Source organism: Bos javanicus, chromosome 2 (genome assembly GCF_032452875.1).
Source record: "Bos javanicus breed banteng chromosome 2, ARS-OSU_banteng_1.0, whole genome shotgun sequence".
Lineage (NCBI taxonomy): Eukaryota > Metazoa > Chordata > Mammalia > Artiodactyla > Bovidae > Bos > Bos javanicus.
This window is the reverse complement of record NC_083869.1, coordinates 125,527,336-125,550,569: the sequence shown is the minus strand read 5'-3', so window position 1 is coordinate 125,550,569 and position 23,234 is coordinate 125,527,336. Positions and strand designations below refer to the sequence as shown.

The 23,234-nt window shown below is 40.3% G+C and overlaps 1 protein-coding gene across 3 annotated transcripts in view; it reads left to right on the top strand.

Moving 5' to 3' along the window:
- FAM76A (family with sequence similarity 76 member A) overlaps positions 1–20,876 on the top strand; it is a 32,875-nt gene extending 11,999 nt beyond the window's left edge. For 2 of the 3 annotated variants that reach the window (XM_061391900.1, XM_061391908.1), the window contains exons 5-9: positions 586–743; positions 6,747–6,833; positions 14,388–14,523; positions 17,346–17,447; positions 18,593–20,876. In XM_061391900.1, coding sequence (XP_061247884.1) covers positions 586–743; positions 6,747–6,833; positions 14,388–14,523; positions 17,346–17,447; positions 18,593–18,679 — 570 coding nt within the window. In that variant the 3' untranslated portion in view covers positions 18,680–20,876. The remainder of the gene's footprint in view (positions 1–585; positions 744–6,746; positions 6,834–14,387; positions 14,524–17,345; positions 17,448–18,592) is intronic. The other variant, XM_061391917.1, reaches the window with a different exon arrangement.
- Positions 20,877–23,234: the final 2,358 nt, after the last annotated feature.

Sequence of the window (23,234 nt, the reverse complement as noted above, 5' to 3'; positions counted from 1 at the left end):
GAGTCATGTATAAGGTATGAAAGCTAAAGTGCAAATTTTATGTTTTATCTTCTCCCTGCTGTATTTTCCTTGGTGAGAACTATGGAGATATCTGTGTCTTTTGAAATTCTTGTGGGAACTTTGCTCTGGTGTGTGTTAAGTTGAGGAAAAACAAAATAAAAAAATAAATATAATTAGCATGTTAAAAAAAAATTTGGCCATGCCCCATGGCATGCAGGGTCTTTGTTTCCCAACAGTGGATTGAGTTCGTGCCCCCTGCAGTGGAAGCACAGAGTCTTCACCACTGGACCACCAGGGAAGTCCCCAGGTCATATTTTGTTAAGCAGATTTTATGTACCTTGCACCATGCTTTACCTCCATTATGTCACTGAATCCTTGCACCAGCCCTCTGAGGTACATATTATTGTCCTTCATTTTATAGATGAAGAGATTGATCCCAGTAGTGCCCAGGTGACTTACACGTAAGGTCACACAGCTTGTGAGTGGCAGATCCAGACTTAACCAGAGGTTCTAGCTCCTAATACCCATGTTCTTAGCCTCCGCACTAGCACATTCCTTCTTTATCTTTGTCTCCTCATCTTTCAGGTAGATGGGAAATTGCTATGCTGGCTATGCACACTTTCATACAAACGGGTCCTTCAGAAGACCAAAGAGCAGAGGAAGCACCTGAGCAGCTCTTCCCGTGCCAGCCACCAGGAGAAGGAGCAGTATAGTCGACTGAGTGGTGGCAGCCATTACAACAGGTAACCCCAAGGTGCTTGAGATAGAACAAGAGGTTCTGGGAGGTCAGATGTAATACACAAGTAGTCATGGAAGATACTATTTTGTCTAAATTTTTGTATTTTCTCTCTAGTTACTGATCTACAGAGGGAATCTCCTTTGATGTATTTTATAATTCATATATCATCCAAGGGCCAGAGAGACATCCATAAGGCATTAGGGTTTTCTGACTTGGTTTGTGTTGTATCTTAAAAGTTTGTATTCTCCCCACCGTTAAGAGTGGATTATCTCCCTAGAAGACCAGACATTCCACAGTCTGAGGAAATGCAACTTTTCTTATGCATATTTGGCTAGGAGATAGATATTCTAGGTTTGTCCTTATAAGATCCAGTCAAAATGATGCCCCTTCATTGTTGTCTTAAGCTTCCTTTCAGAGTATCTGTTGTGTTGTTAAGAGTTCTGGTTTTGGATTGAATCCTGGGTCTGCCAAGTTCTCTGTATGGGATCTTGGGCAAGTTTTTTCATCTGTAAAATGAGGGAAATATTAACTCATGGAGTTGCTGTGAAAATAAATTATATGGTATGTGCATAGTGATTAGTTTTATAACTGGCATATAGGAAGCTTCAGTACATGATGGTTATGCGTTGTTATCATTACCTTTATGATTTTGTTTGTTCATTGTTAGTTACTTTCATGGACCAGATTCTCTGCAAGGAATGCAGAGATGAGTAAAAAGAATCACTCTGTTTTCTAAGAGGTATGCAGCCTGGTAGGGAAGACAGACCTGTAATCAAAGTATTGCAGGATAATCTGAGGGTGTCACAGTGAAAGCATGTCAAGATACAGGCATAAGAGGCCGTGGTAATTAACTGCCTGGGGAGGTCAAGCAATGAAAGCTCAGAGAAGAGCTGACATTGGAGCTAGATCTTAGGATAAATCAGAATCGTCAGATAAGGAATGGGTGGAGGGAATAGCAACTGCAAAGACATGGAGGGCATAAGACCACATGGAACTTAGGAACAGCAGATCCTTTTATTTTGCTGGAGCTTATGATTGGGAGCAGAAAATGGGCTGGAAAGGAATCCAGCAGACCTGGTAAGTAACATGATCTTGATGTTAGTAATTTTAATAGGGAGCCACTGAAAGGACCTGTGTTGGGGAGGGACCAAATCTACCTTAAAAAAAAAGATTAACCCAGACTATTGTGAAGAATGCACTGGAGGAAAAGAGGCTGGGGGCTAGTTAAGAAGCTTTTTTGGTAAGAGTCCAGAAAGAGATGTTAATAGAGAACCTCAGGTAGTGGCACTAAAGATCGAAGAGGTAGATTCAGGAAGACATTTCAGAAGGAGAATTATGTGTAAATTAGATAATCTGACGAACAGGTAAATGGGCAGGAGCTGGGTGAATAAAGGATAATTCTCAGGTTTCTTACTGGGATGAGTGAGTGAATCCTTATCTGAGAGACTGTCAGAAGGGGAAAAAAGTTCAGTTTTGGAAAGTTGAGTTTGAAGTGTCAAGAACTATTTAGCACTTTTTTGTGGCACCTTTGAGGCTATCGGCTGCTCCAAGGTGAAGCAGAACATCTCTTTCGCAGCCACTGGCTGCCAGAAACTCACTGCAGTGGACAGTGAATGCAGACTTTGTACCGTCTGTGAGAAGTTCGTGGCTGTGGAAGTTGCTGCTGATGCTCCAGGTAAAGAATGGAGGATTATGTGTTCGAATCAGTGGTGGGAATGACAGGCAAAGGACCATGAAGCAGGCCATGAAGCAGGGTGGTGACCCATGGCAGTGTCCACCTACTACTGAGTTAAAGAGTATTCCTGTTACAGGCCAAGGAAAACTGGAGAAGGAAAGAGCAAATCTGTATAGGTTGCATTGTGAATGCCAATCTGAGTGTCCTCAATTTGGTCATTGTCAAAAAGGGAGAGGAGGATATTTCTAGATTTACTGGTACTACTGGGACTCCACCTGGGGCCCAAGAGCTAGAGTCTGCAAACTTTATAATCTCTGAAGTAAAGATCTTGATTACTGCCTCCTGTACAATGTCACAAACCTCTGTCCATAGTTCTTCAGGCACTCTTAGCAGATCTAATCCCTTGAATCTATTTGTCACTTCTACTGTATAATCGTAAGGGATTTGATTTAGGTCATACCTGAATGGTATAGTGCTTTTCCCTAGTTTCTTCAATATAAGTCTGAAGTTTGCAGTAAGGAGTTCATGATCTGAGCTACAGTCAGTTCCTGGTCTTATTTTTGTTGACTGCATAGAGTTTCTCCATCTTCAGCTGCAAAGAATATAATCAATCTGATTTCGGTATTGACCATCTGGTGACATCTATGTGTAGAGTCATCTCTTGTGTTGTTGGAAGAGGGTGTTTGCTATGACCAGTGCATTCACACTAGCAAAGTAATGCTCAGAATTCTCCAAGTGAGGCTTCAACAGTATGTGAACTGAGAATTTCCAGATGTTCAAGCTGGATTTAGAAAAGGCAGAGGAACCAGAGATCAAATTGCCAACATCTGTTGGATTATCTGTTGAAAAAGCAAGAGAGTTCCAGAAAAACATCTACTTCTGCTTCATTAACTATGCCAAAACCTTTGTGTGCATCACAACAAGCTGGAAAATTCTTAGGGAGTTGGGAATACCAGACCACCCTACCTGCCTCCTGAAAAATCTGTATGCAGATCAAGAAGCAACAGTTAAAACCGTATGGACATGGAACAACAGACTGGTTCCAAATTGGGAAAGGAGTACATCAAGGCTGTATATTGTCACCCTGCTTATTTATCTTATATGCAGTGTACATCGTGCGAAATGCCGGGCTGGATGAAGCACAAGCTGCAATCTAAACTGCTGGGAGAAATATCAATAACCTCAGATATGCAAATGACATCACCTTATGGCAGAAAGTGAAGAGGAACTGAGGAGCCTCTTGATGAAAGTGAAAGAGGAGAGTGAAAAAGCTGGCTTAAAACTCAACATTCAAAAAACGAAGATCATGGCATCCAGTCCCATCATTTCATGGCAAATAGATGGGGAAACAGTGACAGACTTTATTTTCTTGGGCTCCAAAATCATTGCAGATGGTGACTGAAGCCATGAAATTAAAAGATGCTTCCTCCTTGGAAGAAAAGCTATGACTAACCTAGACAGCATATTAAAAAGCAGAGACATTACTTTGCCAACAAAGGTCCGTCTAGTCAAAGCTATGGTTTTTTTAGTAGTCACGTATAGATGTGAGAGTTGGACCATAAAGAAAGCTGAATGCCAAAGAATTGATGCTTTTGAACTGTGGTGTTGGAGAAGACTTTTGAGAGTACCTTGGACTGCAAGGAGATCAAACCAGTCAATCCGAAAGGAAATCAGTCCTGAATATTCATTGGAAGGACTAATGCTGAAGCTGAAACACCAATACTGTGGCCCCTGGTGCAAAGAACTGACTCACTGGAAAAGACCCTGATGCTCAGCAAGATTGAAGACAGAAGAAGGGGATGACAGAGGATGAGATGGTTGGATGGCATCACCAACTCGATGGACATGAGTTTGAGCAGGCTCCGGGAGTTGGTGATGGACAGGGAAGCCTGCAGTCCATGGGATCACAAAGAGTCGGACACGACTGAGCGACTGAACTGACTGAAGCAAAGACAATGTCCACCAGTATGTTGTGAGAAAGCCCTGAAGCAGAGATGATGAGAAAACTAGGACCAAAGCACCCAAAATCCAGCATCTTTTTCTTCCACGTGTTCTGCAGCTCAAATGTCAGCATATTGCTCTGAAGAAACAGTGTACTAAGGAAATAAGGAAGAGGTGCAGAATATGCTAAACTTTTGGCCAAGAGAACGAAGGAGGCCAAAGAAAAATGCAAGGAACAGACTGTCAAGAAACAGAAGCTATCTTCTGAGAGCTTCGACCTCTGTGTCTGTGCCCAGTCAAAAATAAGATGTTCTGGAAGTAGCAAGAAACTAAGATCTGATATTAAAAAAGATTATTATTTACTGCTTAGGCTATACAGATATTAAAAAAGATTATTATTTAGTGCTTAGGCTATTATTTAGGAGCTTAGGCTATAATTCAGAAGAGGTTTGAACATGAGCCACTGGTAGCATATAAGAGTCGGTGGTAGCAGAGCTAATTTTAAAATGTGGATTTCTGTGGCCCTACCCCAGAGTTTAATTCGGTAGGATCTAGGATGGAATCCAGGAATCTGCTTTGTTTTATAAACCTCTCAGATGATTCTCATGCAGATGATCAGGGGAACATCATTTCCACCCACTATAATAGTTGTTAAAACCATACTCTTGACTGATACAACTTAGGCTGGAAACTGAAAACAGAGTATAGAAGCACTCAAGGATGGAGTGAGTATTTGAAAACCAAATCTCTAATCAGGGTTAATATGCAAAATATATAAAGAACTCAACAGTATGGTGTTTGCTCAAAAAATTAAAAATAAAACTATGATAGGTCCCAGCAATCACTTTAGTATGTATCTGAAGGAACTGAAATTAGCGTTTCTATTCATTTATTCACAATACCTAATATATGGTAGCAACCTGAATGTCCTTGGAGGGATGAATGGTTGAAGAAAATATGGAATATACATTCAATGGAATATCCAGCCATAAAAAAGAAGGGAATACTGCTATTTGCTACAACATAGATAAGCCTGGAAGGCATGTGCTAAGTGAAATGAGGCAGAGAGAAAGACACACACCATGTGGTATCATTTTTATGTGCAATCTTAAAAACTGATTTCATAGGTATAGAGAATAGAATGGTGGTTGCCAGGTGCAAAAGGAGAGGGAAATGGGGAGGGTTAGGTTAGAAGGTACAAACTTTATTAGAAGTAGTTCTCAGTTCTCATGTACAGCTCAGTGACTGTATGCTTCCAAGTTGCTGAGAGGAGATCCTAAGCATGTTGTTGTTCAGTCACTAAGTCATATCTGACTCTTTGCGATCCCATGAACTGCAGCACGCCAGGCCTTCCTGGCTCTCACTGTCTCCCGGAGTTTGCCCAAGTTTATGTCCATTGAGTTGGTGATGCTATCTCAAGCATGCTCACCATTAAAATAAAATGGAATTCCCTTGGCAGTCCAGTGGTCAGGACACTGCGCTTCCACTGCAGGGGGGACAGGTTCAGTCCCTGGTTGGGTAACTAAGATCCCAAAAGCCACGTGGCACAGCCGAAAAATAAAATCAGGTATGCAAGATGATGGGTGCATTAATTATCTTGATCTTGGTAGTAATCGTTCTATAATATATATATATAAAATTGTCGCCTCGTACATTTTAATTAATGTACAATTGTATTTGTCAGTTATAAAGTTGGATGTGATGGGGAGAAGGCATGATCAGTGGTATCAAATATTGAAAAGAGGCCAATAAGAAAAGGTCTGAAAAATCCTTTGGGCTTGGCAATTTTACATCCATCAAAGTAAAAGGGTTGCAGATTAGTTTCAGAGACTAAAACTGATCTTTAGGGTTGTCATGAGACTCTTAGATACTAGAAGATTTACAGAAACAGAGTGAAGAAGAACTGGACTTAGTGTTCAGATACGTAAAGCTTCACTACTAACTAGCTCTATATCCCTGGGTAGGTAAGTTAGCCTTGATGAGCCTCAGTTTCTGCAAAATAGAAATAATCCCTTGTATATGCCTCACAGTATTATAAGATGCATGGGGAAAAATGAATATGAAAGTACTTTTTAAATTGTAAGATGGATTGTGCTTCTGACTAAGGTTTTATTGACTTGTTCTCATTGTTATTAATAAAGCAGATAGTATTTAATCACAGGTAAAAATTTGGGGAAGGACTATAGAAATGAGCTGTCCATGCATCTATGGAATTAAGACTTGGGTGGATTTTGATGATCAAGAATAATTAGCTCTTGCATAGAATAGGTACAGTATTATGTTGGTCCCATTTGACAGGACTTTCATTGTGATGTTTTATTAATCTTTGATTTCTAAAGTGTGTGTATCTCTCTTTCTCTCTCTCTCTTTTTTCTTTTTTGCCATTAAAAGTCAGAAAACCCTTTCTACGTCTTCAATTCAAAATGAAATCCCAAAGAAAAAATCCAAGTTTGAGTCGATCACAACCAATGGAGATAGGTAAGCCAGTTCAAGTGTGTGTGCATGTTTCTGTTTGAAATGCATACACAGTTCCTGAAACAGGAATACGTTTTAGGGTGTGTCATGGAGCTAGTTTATGGTTGTCAGCGAACTTCTCAGGGATACTACACTAGACACTTATCTTATAAACAAACAATACTGCTATTAGTTTATAAATATAATCTTGTCTAGAACATATAACTGGATTTAATAGCAGTTGAATTTTCTGTAGTCCACAAATAACTTCTCACAAGAATTCAAAGACATGCTTTTTATTGTGATCTGTGCCTATAGCCTTCTCCAGGCAGGGCAGGAGTTGGTCTGCAGAGGCAAAACAGAGACAAATTGGAAATTTTTCTTTTTTGGGCACACTGCACAGCTTTCGGAACATTAGTTCCCCGACCAGGGATTGAACCCTGGCTGTGGCAGTGAAAGTGCTCAGTCTTAACCACTGGACCACCAGGGAATTCCTGACAATTTATAATTAAAGCAGTACTGCTCAGTCTGTGAGGGATAATCCATGCTTCCTTAGCATTAAGAGAGATAACCCAAAGCAGATGCTGAATCAGGAGGGAAGGAGATGCATTTGAATATTTTTGTTTCATTTTAAGCCTTTCTGAATGCATTTTTATTCCTCACTTTCCCCTTTCCTTCTTAGTGATGCTTCTGCTTACGAGCTATTTTCTCCTCATATCCAGGATGCCCTGTCCATGTTGGTGTAGTGGGCTGCTTCTCAACAGAGTCTTGGGGCCTGTTCCTCCAGGCTGGGCATTCTGAAATGAGACCACCTGGCACACTCATCCCTAAAATCCTTGGAATCATCTCCATTCTGAAAACTCCCATTCTCCATTCTCTCTCCCAGACGGTGGTAGATATGGGAGCAGACCAGCATATAGGCTTACTGGGGTTGAGTTTTGTTTATTTAGGGGTATACATAGCATCTCTGAAGTTGGCTTTTCATTAACTTGATTTGAGACTGCAGACTCTCTTTGTATTTCTGGTATCATTGACTTCAAACTTCTTGAATTGATCCTTCTAGAAATGCTTGGTTTAGATATTCTAATTATATAGGGAAAGCAACCATAAAGACCATCTTTCTGGTTAGCTTTATTGTTACTGTTTGTTCTCTGAGCAGCTAGTTTGACCATTCTGAAGAAAATGGATGTGGCACTGATTGTCTTATCACATCTGCCAGGATGCATGATCCTGTAAAAAGTTCTTCAGGGAATGAACCATTCTGAATGCCCTGCTTTATGAAGGCCTAAGCCAAGACCCACAGCCTTTAGATTCATCATTTCTGTTTTGTGCTGTTTATGATGTGGGCTGTGTTTGAATGACCCGGAAAAAGCTCATTCATAGCCTTTAGTTTAACCAACAGGCCTTAAAGTTTGCCTTCTGTTGGGTCATTTGGTTTTTGAGATACTGCCACTGTTCTTGCTGACTATTGCTATGGCTTCACCAAGCCAAAGACTTTAAACTTTCTGTTCAGTGTTTTATTGCATCTGGTTAGCAGCAGTGAATGTTTTCCTCAATTAGGATGCTGATCCTTAACTTAGATGCATGATCTTTCATAATGTCCTCTGGGAAAGATCTTTAAAAATAAATTTTTCTTTAAATATACATGGTAATTAAAAAAGCAATCTAATAACTTGAAAATTTAGAAAAAATTTTTCTGCAGCCACGTATTATTTTCATACATATGCAAGTTCCATTTGACTGTTCCTGCATTCAATTCAGTTCAGTTGCTCAGTCGTGTCTGACTCTTTGCGACCCCATGAATTGCAGGCCTCCTGTCCATCACCAACTCCCGGAGTTCACCCAAACTCATGTACATCAAGTTGGTGATGCCATCCAGCCATCTCATCCTCTGTCGCCCCCTTCTCCTCCTGCCCCCAATCCCTCCCAGCATCAGGGTCTTTTTCAATGGGTCACCTCTTCACATGAGGTGGCCAAAGTATTGGAGTTTCAGCCTCAGCATCAGTCCTTCCAATGAACACCCAGGACTGATCTCCTTTAGAGTGGACTGGTTGGATCTCCTTGCAGTCCAAGGGACTCTCAAGAGTCTTCTCCAACACCGCAGTTCAAAAGCATCAATTCTTCAGCGCTCAGCTTTCTTCACAGTCCAACTCTCACACCCATACATGACCACTGGAAAAACATAGCCTTGACTAGACGGACCTTTGTAGGCAAAGTAATACCTCTGCTTTTGAATATGCTGTCTAGGTTGGTCCTAACTTTCCTTCCAAGGAGTAAGCGTCTTTTAATTTCATGGCTGCAGTCACCATCTGCAGTGATTTTGGAGCCCAAAAAGATAAAGTCTAACCCTGTTTCCCCTGTTTCCCCATCTATTTCCCATGAAGTGATGGGACCGGATGCCATGATCTTCGTTTTCTGAATGTTGAGTTTTAAGCCAACTTTTTCACTCTCCTCTTTCACTTTCATCAAGAGGCTTTTTGTTCCTGCATTAGTAATCTTAATCTATCACTTGTTTGCATTTCTTTTAAAACTTTATATACAAGGTAAATTACGTTTTTTCTTCCCTTTTTACTTTTTTTTCTTGCTTTTCCTTCACTTGGAGAACATTCTGACAAGACTTTAAAAACATTTTTTTAATTATTTTTTTTTCTCTTTTGGCTGACCAGGGATCAAACTCACACTCCTGCAATGGAAGCATGGAATCTTAACCATAGGACCACTGAGGAGGTCCAAGACGTTTTTTGAACTGTCCTTTATATTTTTTGGTTCTACCAGTTTATTGCTACCAACCCATCTCCCTCCACCCTCATGCACGCATGCTCAGTCATGTAATCCCATGGACTGCAGCCTGCCAAGCTCCTCTGTCCATGGACTTTTCCAGGCAAGAATACTGGAGTAGGTTGCCATTTCCTTCTCCATGAACAGTCCTTTTTTTAATGTCATGGAAACCAAAAAATTTTTTTGCTGAATATCTATTTTGAATTCAGTTCTGGAGTAGATATTACCAGTTTTGTTTCTTTACTATCTATTGTGACTCCCTCTCAGTTTTTAATCACAATCCACTTTTAAATTTATGCTTCTCTTCTTTCATTTTTATCCTCTCATGTCTTCAAAAGATTGTTCTCTAACAGTTTTCATTGACCATATACTATCATATTCCTTTGTTGTTTTTTTTTTTTTGGCCACACACATGACATGTGGGATCTTAGTTCCCTATTCAGGGATCAGACCCGAGAGCCCTGCAGTAGAAGTGCAGAATCTTAACCACTGGACTTCCAGGGAAGTCCTCTTATTTATTTTTTAAATATTAAGGCATATTTGATTTATTTTTCTCTTTTTCTTTATTAGCCTTCCGTATCATACAGAGAGAACCCATTACTTTATAGAATTAAAAAAAACAACAACACATTTTTCTCATGGTTTTATACTTAGAAAATGCCTTAGTCTTTTTTAGTGTCCTATAAAATTCACAGCTTCCATCTCAATATTTTATAGTTTGTCAAAATTATAACAAAAATCCTTCAATTTGAAGAAAATACAAGTTCATTCCTAGCTTTCCTTCCCTGAGAAATGCACTTTTTGATCATATTTGCTTATTGTTTGATGGGCAATGAACAGTGAGTGACCTCCAGGCACACCTTGTGGTTTATTGTTTCTAAAAGACATTGTTTTCTTTTCCTTATCGTTTTATTGTGTTCTCCCTCTAAAATATACTTGAAAGAGTAGACTTAACTCTCTGTGGCCTTTGAGGACAGATCCAGGACCAATGGTTGAGACTGACAGGCAGATTTTGGCTCAACCTGAGAAAAGATGTTTTTGGAAACATTCCAAAAACTATTAAATTTTTGGAAAAGATGAGCTTCCTGGATAAATAGCAAGTTCCCTGTCTTTGGCGGTGTTTAGAAAGAGATTAGATCTGATTTTCTGCCTTAGTAACCTAGCCATCTTTTTTCATTTTGATTCCCAGCAATTCTTATTCATCAGGAGTTACAGAGTTAGACAGTACAGTCCCTAACACAGGAAAGACACAGTGAGATTTGTCAGCAATTTATTGGTATGGGAAGAATCTTCCCTCAAGAAGCAGGTAGACTCAAAGCAATCTTGAGAATGAACAAAGCTGAAAGTGTCATGCTTTTTGATTGCAAACTGTACTACAAAGCTGCAGTAGTCAACAGTATGGTGTTAGGGACTTCCCTGGTGGAGCAGTATTTAAAAATCTGCCTTCCAATGCAGGGGACATGAATTCAATCCCTGGTTGAGGAATTAAGATCCCACATGCTGCTGGGCTACTGAGCCCACGCACTGCAACTAGAGAACCCTGCGTGCCATAACGAGGAGCCTGCACACCGCAGTGAAAGATCCCATGTGCCGCAGTAAGACCTGACTCAGCCAAAAACAAAACAAGAAGACAGAAACAGACACAGAGACTGATGGAACAGAATAAACAGCCCAGAAGCAAATCCACATTTATATGGGCAATTACTCTACAACAGAGGAGGCAAGAGTATACAGTGGGGAAAAGATAGCCCCTTCACTGAATGGTGTTGGGAAACTAGACAGCTACATGCAAAAGAATCAAACTGGACTACTTTCTCACACTGCTTACAAAAATAACTCCAAGTAGACTAAAGACGTAAATTTAAGACCTGAAAGCATTAAATTCCTAGAAGAAAACATAGGCTCTTTAACATTGGTCTTAGCAATTTTTTTTGGATATGTATCCTCAGGCTGTGTAGTCCTATTTACTTTTGCTTTTACAAAGGACTATATCAAACTCAAAAGCCTTTGCACAATGAAGGAAACTATCCATAAGATGAAAAGGCAACCCACTGAATGGGAGAAGATATTTGCAAATAATATATCCAATAACAGGTTAATATCCAAAATATACAAAAAGCTCATATATTTTAACATCAAAAAAAAAAGAAACAGTTCTATTTAAAAATGGGCAGAGGACCTGAATAGACATTTTTTTCAAAGAAAACATATAGATGCTCAATATCACTAATTATCGGGGAAATGCAAATCAAAATGGCAATGAGCTACTGCCTCACACGTATCAGAATGGCTATTGGATAAGTGTTGGCGAGGATGTGGAGACGATAGCACCCTTGTGCTCTCTTGGTAGGATTGTAAGTTGGTGAAGCAACTAGTATGGAGGCACCTTAAAAAATTAAAAATAGAATTGCCATATAATCCAGCAATTTCACTTCTAGTTATTTATCCAAAGAAAATAGAAACACTATTTCAAAAAGATACATACATCCCAGTATTCACTGTAGCATTAGTTACAAGAGCCAAGATAATGAAAGCAACCTAAGTGACTGTTGATAGACAAATACCTAAAAAAGCTATGGCGTGTGTGGGGGTGTGTGTGTGTGTACACAAACAGTGAAATATTACTCAGTCATAAAAAACAAAATCTTGTTGTTTGCAACAACCTGGATGAACCTAGAGGATATTATGCTAAGTGAAATAAGTTGGAGAAAGACCAATACTGTGTGATCTCACATATATGTGAGTCTAAAATACAAAGCAAAATGCAACATAGGTGCAGAGAACAAACAGGTAGTTGCCAGAAGGTTGGGGGTGGGGGGATAGGCAAAACAGGTGAAGGAGATTAAGAGCTATAGCCCTCCAGTTATATAATCAATAAGTCATGGGGATGTGACATACAACATAAAGAATGTAGTCAATAATAATTTAATATGGGCGGACGTTTACTAGACTTAGAGTGATTACGATATATGCAAATACCAAATTATGTATGAAACTAACATAATATTGTATGTCAATTATATTTCAGTTAAAAAGCAGGTAGAGCACATTAGCCCATTACTCCATTTCATTTGTCACTCTGGTTATGGGTTTAAATATCTTCTGTTGGGTTGAGGGAAGACAGTCCCTCAGCAAGGTTGGAAACTGGTGGAGACTATGATGGATCCTTTTAATATTTTCTCCTACATGCCTTGTTTTATTATTTTACATGTTGTTTTTGTTACCCAGTAATTCTGCATATTTATCAGTTAGCAAAGCAGTGATCCATTGTTCCTCTGACATCCTTCTCATATGCTTCGTGTAGACTGAGGGCAGAATATTTCTATCAATGGACTGTCTTCCCATTCTAGCCATAGAAACACTTAACTTGGTAACTATGAGGAGGTTTGTCCAGCAGTTCACCATGTTATTTGGAGTTTCTACCTGTGTAGAAAATTGATGGTTATTAGATGTTGTTCAAGGTGTAGGAAAGATCCAACAGCAAGGGGCATCTGGTAGTTGCTATATTGATATAGGGTGTTGGGAATCAGTATTGCAGTTTTCTAGGAAAAACTGGTTTGTGTTTTACTTTACAGGTTGCCCTGTGAAAAGTAGAGAGTTTCCTTTGGGTAGGTCTCTAGAGAAGGGTAGGATTTAACTCTCTTGGCAGTGATTTCTTAACTTGTATGGGTCTAAGACACTTCTGAACAGACGAAGGAGAGCCTCAGATCCCCATCCTAGAAACCACCCCATTGTATGTATACATAAAATTGCATATACAATCTCAGGGGCTTACAAATTCCCTGAAACTTTCCTGGTTAAGACACTCGACTAAAAGGACAGAGTTCACCTGGCACTTGGACAAAATGTAGTGCTCAGAGACCATCATAGGGAGGACTCTGTTGAAGACCCAGGTTGTGATATTACTTTGCAGTTTGCCACCTTTTTGTTCCTTTCCTAACTAAATATCACAGAATTCTTGATACTGGAAGTGACAGGGCACAGGCCAATCGTAGTAGGGGAAGTTGGCTTCTTTCCTGTTAATTTCATCTTCTTTTTTTTAATCACTTTTTAAAAAGATTGTACCTGAGGTGGAAAGCAGCAGCTTCTCAGCAGATGTACCACAGCATGGGCTTTGGAGCAGAAAACAGAGTCAAAATCTCTATCGGGATCTTTAAAGAAAAATGCATGAAATTACAATTTATCCAGATTCTAGGGAAATTATCTAATCACAAAAAATTATGACTCTCACCCACAATAACTAGGGATCCTCAGTGAACCTGAAACAAAATATCTTTGGCTCTTATGAGGTGACATTTATTTTAGTCCCGAATGTGAACAAAGATGGGCTTTCCAGGTGGCGCTAGTGGTAAATGGCCCACCTGCCAGTGCAGGAGACATAGGAGACATGGGTTCGATCCCTGGGTTGGGAAGATCCCCTGGAGGAGGGCATGGCCACACACTCTGATAGTCTTGCCTGGAGAATCCCCATGGATGGGAACTTGACAGTCTACAGTCCATAGGGTTGCAGAGTTGGACACGACTGAAGTGACTTAGCACGCATGCACAGCATGCATGTGAGCAGAGATGCTGCAGGAATGCTGCAGGTTGTGGCTTTGGTTGGTATAGTTATCTGATGGCCACCTTGCTTGTGCAGTTTAGCAAATGCCCTCAAGTTGGACGTGTATTGTGCTTGATGGCTGGGATTCAACTAGTTGCTTCTGCTCCTGAAGTTGCAGTCAAGTGGCCTGTAATGTGACCTCAGGTAGAAAAAAGTTTGTGCATCCAACTGATATTTTCCCCCTCCATTTTTCCCCTCAGCTTTTCCCCAGATCTGGCTCTGGACTCACCAGGCACTGACCACTTTGTCATCATTGCCCAACTGAAGGAAGAAGTAGCCACTCTGAAGAAGATGCTGCATCAAAAGGATCAAATGATTTTAGAGAAAGAGAAGAAGGTACTGCTTAGTTAGTGCTTCTCAGGTCAGAATGAGGCAAGCGGGTGAGATATGTGGTATAGGGCACGATGCTAACTGTTTAATGGATGTTTGTTGGATACATACCACTGAAGCTCTAAGAGAGAGAATCCACTGGCAAGGTTGGGATGTCCTAGGGAGCAGCTTGCTGTCTGCCAGGATCGTGGCATGGCATTACTGTTGTCAATCCCCTTCCATCAAGTAGTTTAGAGGGTTGATTTTTCTTTCTTTTGTTTGGAAGAAGCTTCCACTTCTAAGGGAGGACTGAAGTTCACTAAGCTTGCAGAGATGATGTGTAAAACCACGGAGTCCACCTCTTATTTCATAGTGGGGCATATAGCAGAGTACTACTCTTCTCAGCATAAGCTGTTCAGGGAGCTTGTAATCAGAGGGTGCTGAGTGAGCATGGAGTTGGGACAAGAGGAAGTAGTTACATAATTGGAATTTTTAATGCTCTCAGGCTAGGGGAACCTGATGCCTCCACCTCTATTATTGGGATGGCTGTGTCCAGGGAACAGTAGTACTCAAAATATGTAGATCAAGTCTGCCTCGTCCCAAGACAATATTCCAGTAGGCCTTCCTGTAGTCACTACATCACTTTGTTTCCATTGGTGACAACTCCCTTACTGAGTGACCTATCCTCTAAGCTCGTTATTATCTTCAGTGAAGTCTTAGTAGAGTCATATTCCCCTCTTTAGGGGAATTTTTTTATGTCCTTTTTCTGATTCATTCTATTATTTCTTACTTTCAGATTCTTAGAGAATGTCTCGTTTCTGCCTTATTATTCTAATAACTAATAATAATAGTTAACTTTTATTGGATGCTTTGGCCTGCTATGCAGGAAACTGGGGTTCGGTTCCTGTGTCGGGAAGATCCCCTGGAGAAGGGAATGGCAACTCACTTCAGTATTCTTGCCTAGAGAATCCCATGGACAGAAGAGTCCATGGGGTCGTAAAGAGTCAGACACGACGGAGCGACTAACACGCCTCTATCTGCCTATCCCTATTCTAAGTGCTTTATATGTATTAACTCATTTATCCCCATATCACTTTGAGGTAGGAATTATTATCATCATTCATAGATAACAGTGCCTTCAGTGTTTTTCCCCATAGGGTTCCTTCCGCTAGCTCTGTTTTCTCCCTGAGGCTGTATGTTGTTTTGCACTATGTTCAGAATCCTATGATGAGTGCTAACAAAGACATTTATGTTAAAACATTTTTTTAACTTTATTTTTGGTTGCACTGGGTCTTTGTTGTGGTGCGCGGGCTTTTTGTCATTCTGGTGGCTTCTCTTGTTGTAGAGCACGTCTGTAGGTGCTGGGCTTCAGTAGTTGCGGCACACAGGCTCAGAAGTTACGGCTCGTGGGCTCAGAAGCTGTGGTGGAAGGGCTTAGTTGCTCCACGACATGTGTAATCTTCCCAGACCAGGGATTGAATCGGTGTCCCCTCCATTGGCAGACAGATTCCCATCTACTGGGCCACCAAGGAAGTCCTGCAGTGTTAAAATCTTTATGTGCATTCTTTGTATCTGATTCCTACCTCATCTTACGGATGAGGAAATGGACCGAAAGAGAGTAGACGACCCATCCAAATCACACAGCTGGTGAAAGGCAGAACAAAGGAATGAACCCAGATCTTTCTGACCCTCCCATTCTTTCTACTGAGCTGTGTTTCTACTCTTCCAGTAAGGTGGAAGTTCGTGGGAAGAGACCAGTATTCTTTTCACTTTACTACATGACTGTCAGATGAAAGCAGACCCAAGTATATTTTCTTTATGAACTAGATCAGAATGGCACATTAAAGACAGGATTTTTGCAAAATAGAGACAAAATGAATACTCGTCTCTAGTGCTTTGCAGTCGCAAGATCTTAATTCCCTTACCTACAGCAGTGACAGCACCGAGTTCTAACCACTGGATCTCCAGGGAATTCCTGCCAAGTTAGGGTCTGAAAGGAGCAAAAACAAACAGTAGGTTGTTTCCCATAACTTTCAGGATCAAGATCACATTCCTTGGCTGGAACACAGGCTCTTCCGCATCATGCCTTCCTGTCTGTGGCCTCATCTCCCGACACTCATCAGTCATCTGAATAAGTTCTCCATTATCTGGCACTCTGCTTGTGCCCATACTGTTCCCTTTGCTTGGATGCCCTTTTCCGTACCTCATGTACCAGTTGCTACTTGTATCTCAAAACTTAGCTCACACCTCATTTCTCTGATTTAGTACCTCTTCTCTGTGCTCCTTGAATAGCATAGTCAATAGAAGAAGGCCTGGAGTTTGAATTCTGACTCTGCTACTTGCTAACCACTTTACTTAATCCTTCCTAAGCCTTGATGTTCCCGTCTATAAAATGGGAAGAATAATGCTACTATCCCACAGGGTTATCATAGGATTGGATAAAATAATATAATCAAACAGTTTGCCTGGAACAGGGCAAAAATTCAGTAAATGACAGCAGCTGTTATTTTCATGGCTTCTCTCAAACTGTCAGTCATATTTGTTATAATCATTGATTTACTTGGAGTTGAGAATTCGAAAGATTATTGCCTATATTGAGTACATGAAATATCTAAAACCTTCTAGCAAGTGGTCAGTAGCAGACATGCTAATGCAGAATTTTGTGTAATTTTCAGGAAATCACTAGAAAAAAATAGGATACACAGTTCCCTGGCTTTGATTTAGGTATGGCTCTTTAGGAGAGCCCTGGGTTTCATTAATTTAGGGGACTATTTAGCTCTCTGGTACCAAAACATTTTTCATTGCACAGAAATTTCTTCTGGTCACTCTGCCTTTTTTTCCCCCCTCAGATCACAGAGTTGAAGGCTGATTTTCAATACCAAGAATCTCAGATGAGAGCCAAAATGAACCAGATGGAGAAAACCCACAAAGAAGTCACAGAACAATTGCAGGTAATTCTGCTTATTTAATATGGTAACTCTGGTGTATTTCAGTTCAGTTCAGTTGCTCAGTCATGTCAGACTTTTTGCGACCCCATGAATTGCAGCACGCCAGGCCTCCCTGTCCATCACCAACTCCTGGAGTTCACTCAGACTCACGTCCATCGAGTCAGTGATGGCATCCAGCCATCTCATCCTCTGTCATCCCCTTCTCCTGCCCCCAATCCCTCCCAGCATCAGGATCTTTTCCAGTGAGTCAACTTTTCGCATGAGGTGGCCAAAGTCCTAGAGTTTCAGCTTTAGCATCATTCCTTTCAAAGAACACCAAGGACTGATCTCCTTTAGTATGACTGGTTGGATCTCCTTGCAGTCCAAGGGACTCTGAAGAGTCTTCTCCAACACCACAGTTCAAAAGCATCAATTCTTCGGCACTCAGCTTTCTTCACAGTCCAACTCTCACATCCATACATGACCACTGGAAAAACCATAGCTTTGACTAGACAGACCTTTGTTGGCAAAGTAGTGTTTCTGCTTTTGAATATGCTATCTAGGTTGGTCATAACTTTCCTTCCAAGGAGCAAGCATCTTTTAATTTCATGGCTGCAGTCACCATCTGCAGTGATTTTAGAGCCCAAAAAATAAAGTCAGACACTTATTTCCACTGTTTCCCCATCTTGGTATTTTAAGTGATCTCTTAGATTTCTTTTTTCCTCAGAGATTTGACATGTCGATTGACATATTAAATCACCTTATAGATGACTTTTATTATTTTCTCTTCGATATGTTCTAATCTTTTTACCTCAAAAAACAGTGGAATTAATAAATGTGTTCTTTGATTTTTGGATAAACCAGATGTGATTCCAGATGTCTAAATTGTAAATTCTGTTTATCCAGCACACTAAGGCACTCCATGGTTTGTTTGTGTTGCATAGAGCATCCGTTTGTAATAGTGGATCCCAGGAGATGCAAGTACACTGATTAACTTCCAGTAAATACTTTTCTTCCCTCCCAACCAAACCCTAGAGCTTTTCTGTTGTTTTCTGCCTCTAGACTTTGTTCACCTCTTCCTGACCTCTACATTGTCTCCCTTAGCATCTGCATGAAAAACATCCTGTCCTGCGAAAACTTCCTTCGCTCACTGATTTTTTTTTTTTAAGGCCAAAAACCGAGAGCTCCTGAAGCAGGCAGCTGCCTTGTCCAAGAGCAAGAAGTCAGAGAAGTCAGGAGCTATAACCTCTCCATGAAAGACCACAAGAACGCTCCCGGCAACAGCAAATGGATTCCTCGGTTAGGGTGGCAACCTGGCTGTTCTCTGGGAATTGCAATCTTCCTTAAGAAATCTCTATATTATTACAGTTATCCTTCTTTGTGTGACTGCGTTGGGCTGAATGGAAACACCTGGTTTGTGCTGTGTTATGACTGCATGCTTGAATGTTTGGGGTTTCAAGCTCCCATCTCCTCTTATTCTCTCACTCCCCTCTCTACCCCACAGCCCTTCTCTCAGTACTATTGTCTCTCTTTTGCTACTTTTTTTTCCCCCTTTTTGTGGTGGTCACTGCTCAGTGTTATGTGCAGAATGATTTTTTTTTTTGTCCATCATTGCATCCTGCCATACCCATGAGCAAGCAATTTGGCATTAATTACATATCACTGCCACCCTCTGAACTTTGAAAACTGCCACCTTAAGACTTGGTACAATGGAAGAGACTTTTTCTCTCCAATAAACCTTTTGCTTCAGGGTATACCCTTGGGTTTTTTTCCAGGTATATTATGTATGAACTTTGTACTATGTATAGCCAGAGTTTTATTTATTTTTTAAAAAAAGAAACTTTTTCTTGATAAAGGAATAATGGTAGCCTAGCTTGTTCTTCTTGTAAAAGTGATGCTTCTTTTTTAAAAAAAAGTACTACTCTCTAGCTTTTAGTGAAAGAATCAGATCTTTTCTTTCTTGTTACCTTGGAGTCTTAAAAACTGATTGCTAAGGTGAAACAATTCAATATATAAGTATGGAGTTAAGTGCCTTTTGGAGGGTTTCTTGGAAGAGCATGTAAGAAGATACTTAAGGGAGGTAGCAAAGATTTGGAGAGTCTGTCTTTCTAAGTAAGGACAGAAAGAAAGGTTGTCCAGGTTGTACTGGACACTTCCCTCTCCCTCCCCTTTCTTGATTGTTTTATGTGACTGATTTTAAATTCTCACACTGCCACCTCTTTTTAAAAAAAAAAACAAACGCTCTTATATCAGTTGTCATACTGGGCCATTGTCAGATAGCTTTTTTTAAAATGATTCAAAATGGGATAAGATTTGGACTACAAAGCATTTTGGAAGTTAGTATGAGCTGCTCAAGAATGGACTCTGAGTGTGACTGGAAGAATGATATCCCTGTATGTACTGTCTCCCCACTCTTCCTCACCCACTGCCGCCTATACACTCCCTGCTTTTAATGGAAATGTGTTGAAAACAGGTGCTTCTCAAAAGCAGCTTGGCCCCAACCTGAATTGTGTCCTGTTTTCCCTTCTTGACCCAGTAGGCACATGGATTTACTTTTCATGTCAGAGGATAGATTTGCATTTCTAGCCATACTCTCAGGTCCTCTGTGATGTTTGTGAAAGAAATTAGAGATGTGTGGTGTGCCATGAAACAGTAAAACCAGCTACTTTGGAATCCTTTAACGCAGGGGGCGATACTGGAGTTAGAGGTAATCATAAGGGCAGATGACATTTGTACCTCAGACTACCAGAAGTGCAGCAGTAAGTTTAACTTACTAGGCATTTTCCAGGAGCGAAGGCTTCTAATTGGTGAACATTCTCACGAGTGGAGCCATGCACTTAATTGGACAGAGACATGGAAATGAGTGGCTTCCTTCAGATACGAGGAACAATGGACCATGTTGCTTATCACTCTGGTAGGGGATGTAATTTTCTCTTCTAAGCAAGGGAAATGGCAGTGCTAAATAGTTTTGTAACTTTTTGAATGAGAAAATTTTAGGTAAAGACAACCTGTCAGATAATATTTTTCAGATGCATTTACATTGACTATGGGGAAAAGATTGTGAAAAAAGTTGCAGTCATGGGTTTTTTGTTTTTTTTTTTTAAATTTTAAAGACTTGAGAAATTCTGTTACCTGAAGTGACAATGTAAAAACATATTTAGTTTTATACTAAATCTTTTTTTAAGGTCTTGGCATTTAATATAAAGCAAATCCATACATTTTCTAACTTTCCACGAGTTCCAAAAAGAGAAGGAAGAAACCTCTGTCTTGAAATTTTGGTTTTTAAAAATCATGATACTGTTTTACCATAAAATTGAGTAGCTAACTTTTGGTAACACCTTTTGTTTATTTGTATGTTTGTAATAATGGACATTTTAAAACACAGGAATGTTTTGGTTTGTACAGACTTTGAAAAATGTGTGTTAATAAAAATTCATATGGACTCAAGTATAATTATTGCTTTGTTTGTTTTTTTTCATTTATTTCTTGCTGGTTCACCAATAGACATATCCCATAATCCCCTTCAACCTAGAAAAGAGTCAGTTTGTCTTGCTTGTAGACTTTAAACAATTAAAAGCCTAATGGCGCTAATAGGGAGTTTTATGTCCATCAGAGAATAAACGAATTTCTTTCTTCTGTGATTGTATTTATTCAGTTCAGTTGCTTGCTTATAAGTACTGGTGGGCACTGAGTATACAGCAGGGAAGACAATTGACGAACTTACTCTCCTCATGAGGCTCCCGTTTAATAGAATATTGAATGAATATAGAATATATGAGTATAGAAATTAATAGAACAATAGAATGCCATTGTTCCTTGATTTTATATTTACCATTATTATTCACAATACAGGATGAATCTTCATACGGTATGAATGAAAGGTTTTTGATATGCCATCTCAAGGACAGGAATGTGTTGGTTTGAAACCCTGGCGCTAGTAGGTTTCTAAATCAGTAAGTGCCTTTCAAACATCATTGTCACATCCTGATCATTCTCTTCTGTAGGCTCAATGACAGCATATTTTCTCTAAATAGAGATAGCTTTATAGGTGCTATGGTCTGAATGTTTATTCCTGCTCTCCCTCCTTGCCAGGGGCTTCCTCGGTGGCTCAGCTGGTAAAGAATCTGCTTGCAGTGCAGGAGCCCCGTGTTTGATCCCTGGGTGGGTAAGATCCTCTGGGGAAGGGAATGGCTACCCACTCCAGTATTCTTGCCTGGAGAATTCCATGGACAGAGGAGCCTGGCGGGCTACAGTCCATGGGGTCGCAAAGACTCAGAACTGCGTGACTAACACATGCACCCTGCCAAATTCATGTGTTGAGATCTTAATGCCTAGAGATGGTAGAAGGTGGGACCTTTGAGAGATACTTTGGTTCTGCCCTCATGAATGGGCTTAGTGTCCTTATAATGGAGGTGTCAAAGATATCCCTTACCCCTTCTACCATTTGAGGACAGAGCCAGAAGGTGCCCGCTATGCATCTGGAAGAGGGCCCTCAGTAGAGTGCAGCCAAGCTGGCCTCTTGATCTGGGACTTCCTAGCCACTAGAAATGTGAAAAATAAATTTCTGTTGTTTAATAAGCTACCCAGTCTGTGATATTTTGTTATAGAAGTCCAAACAGGCTAAGACAGTAGACTGACCATCTTTATTGTGTGAATTCTCTTAATTTACCCATTTGTTGTTTAGATGCTAAGTTGCTAAGTGACATCACCCTTATGGCAGAAAGTGAAGAGGAACTAAAAAGCCTCTTGATGAAAGTGAAAGAGGAGAGTGAAAAAGTTGGCTTAAAGCAATTAAAATTTAAAAAAAAAAAAAAAGATCTTTAGCCATGCTTCCAACCTGGCCTAGAATGAGAGAATTCACGTTGCAGAAAAGTCCTACAATTGTAATGACTGTAGAAAGTCCTTTAGACAGAGCTGAAACATCGATCAACATTTCAGAATTCCCATGTAACGCTGGCAATTCATGCATCAAGCAACCCCTATAAATGCAAAAAAAAAAAAAAAATAGATGCTAAGTTGCGTCTGACTCTTTGTGACCCCACGGAATGCAGCACACTAGGCTTCCCTGTCCTTCACTATCTCCTGGAGTTGGCTCAAACTCTTGTTTACTGAATTGGTGATGCCAACCAACCGTCTCATCCTCTGTCACCCCCTTCTCTTGGCCCTCAGTCTTTACCAGCATCAGGGTCTTTTCCAATGAGTCGGCTCTTCATGTCAGTGGCCAAAGTATTGGAGCCTCAGCTTCATCATCAGTCCTTCCAATGAATATTTAGGGTTGATTTCCTTTAGGATGGACTGGGTTGATCTCCTTGCTGTCCAAGGGACTCTCAAGAATCTTCTCCAGCACCATGGTTTGAAAGCATCAATTCTTTGGTGCTCAGCCTTCTTCATGGTCCAACTCTCACATCCATACCTGACTACTGGAAAAACCATAGCTTTGACTATACGTGCCTTTGTCGGCAAAGTGGTGTCTCTGCTTTTTAATTTACTCATTTACTCAGCCTTAAAAACCACTAGAGGCGAAGAATATAAAGAGAGAAAGACATCATCTAGTTTTTCAGGAAAGTGAAAGTGAAGCTCTTCAACAAAAGACCTTAAAGTAACTTAGCAGAATTTTGGTCCCATCCTTTGCAGTTTAAGACCATATGTTACTGGCAGTATAACTATCCTCAGCTAACAGTCATCCAGATTCTTGGAGGAGGGGGCATTTTTGGGAAAGCCCAAACTGTCAGGAGCTGTAGAGTGTTGCGGTTATTATTCCTACACAACAAATTACCCCAAAATTTAGTGGGTCTTTTTTTTTCTGACCAG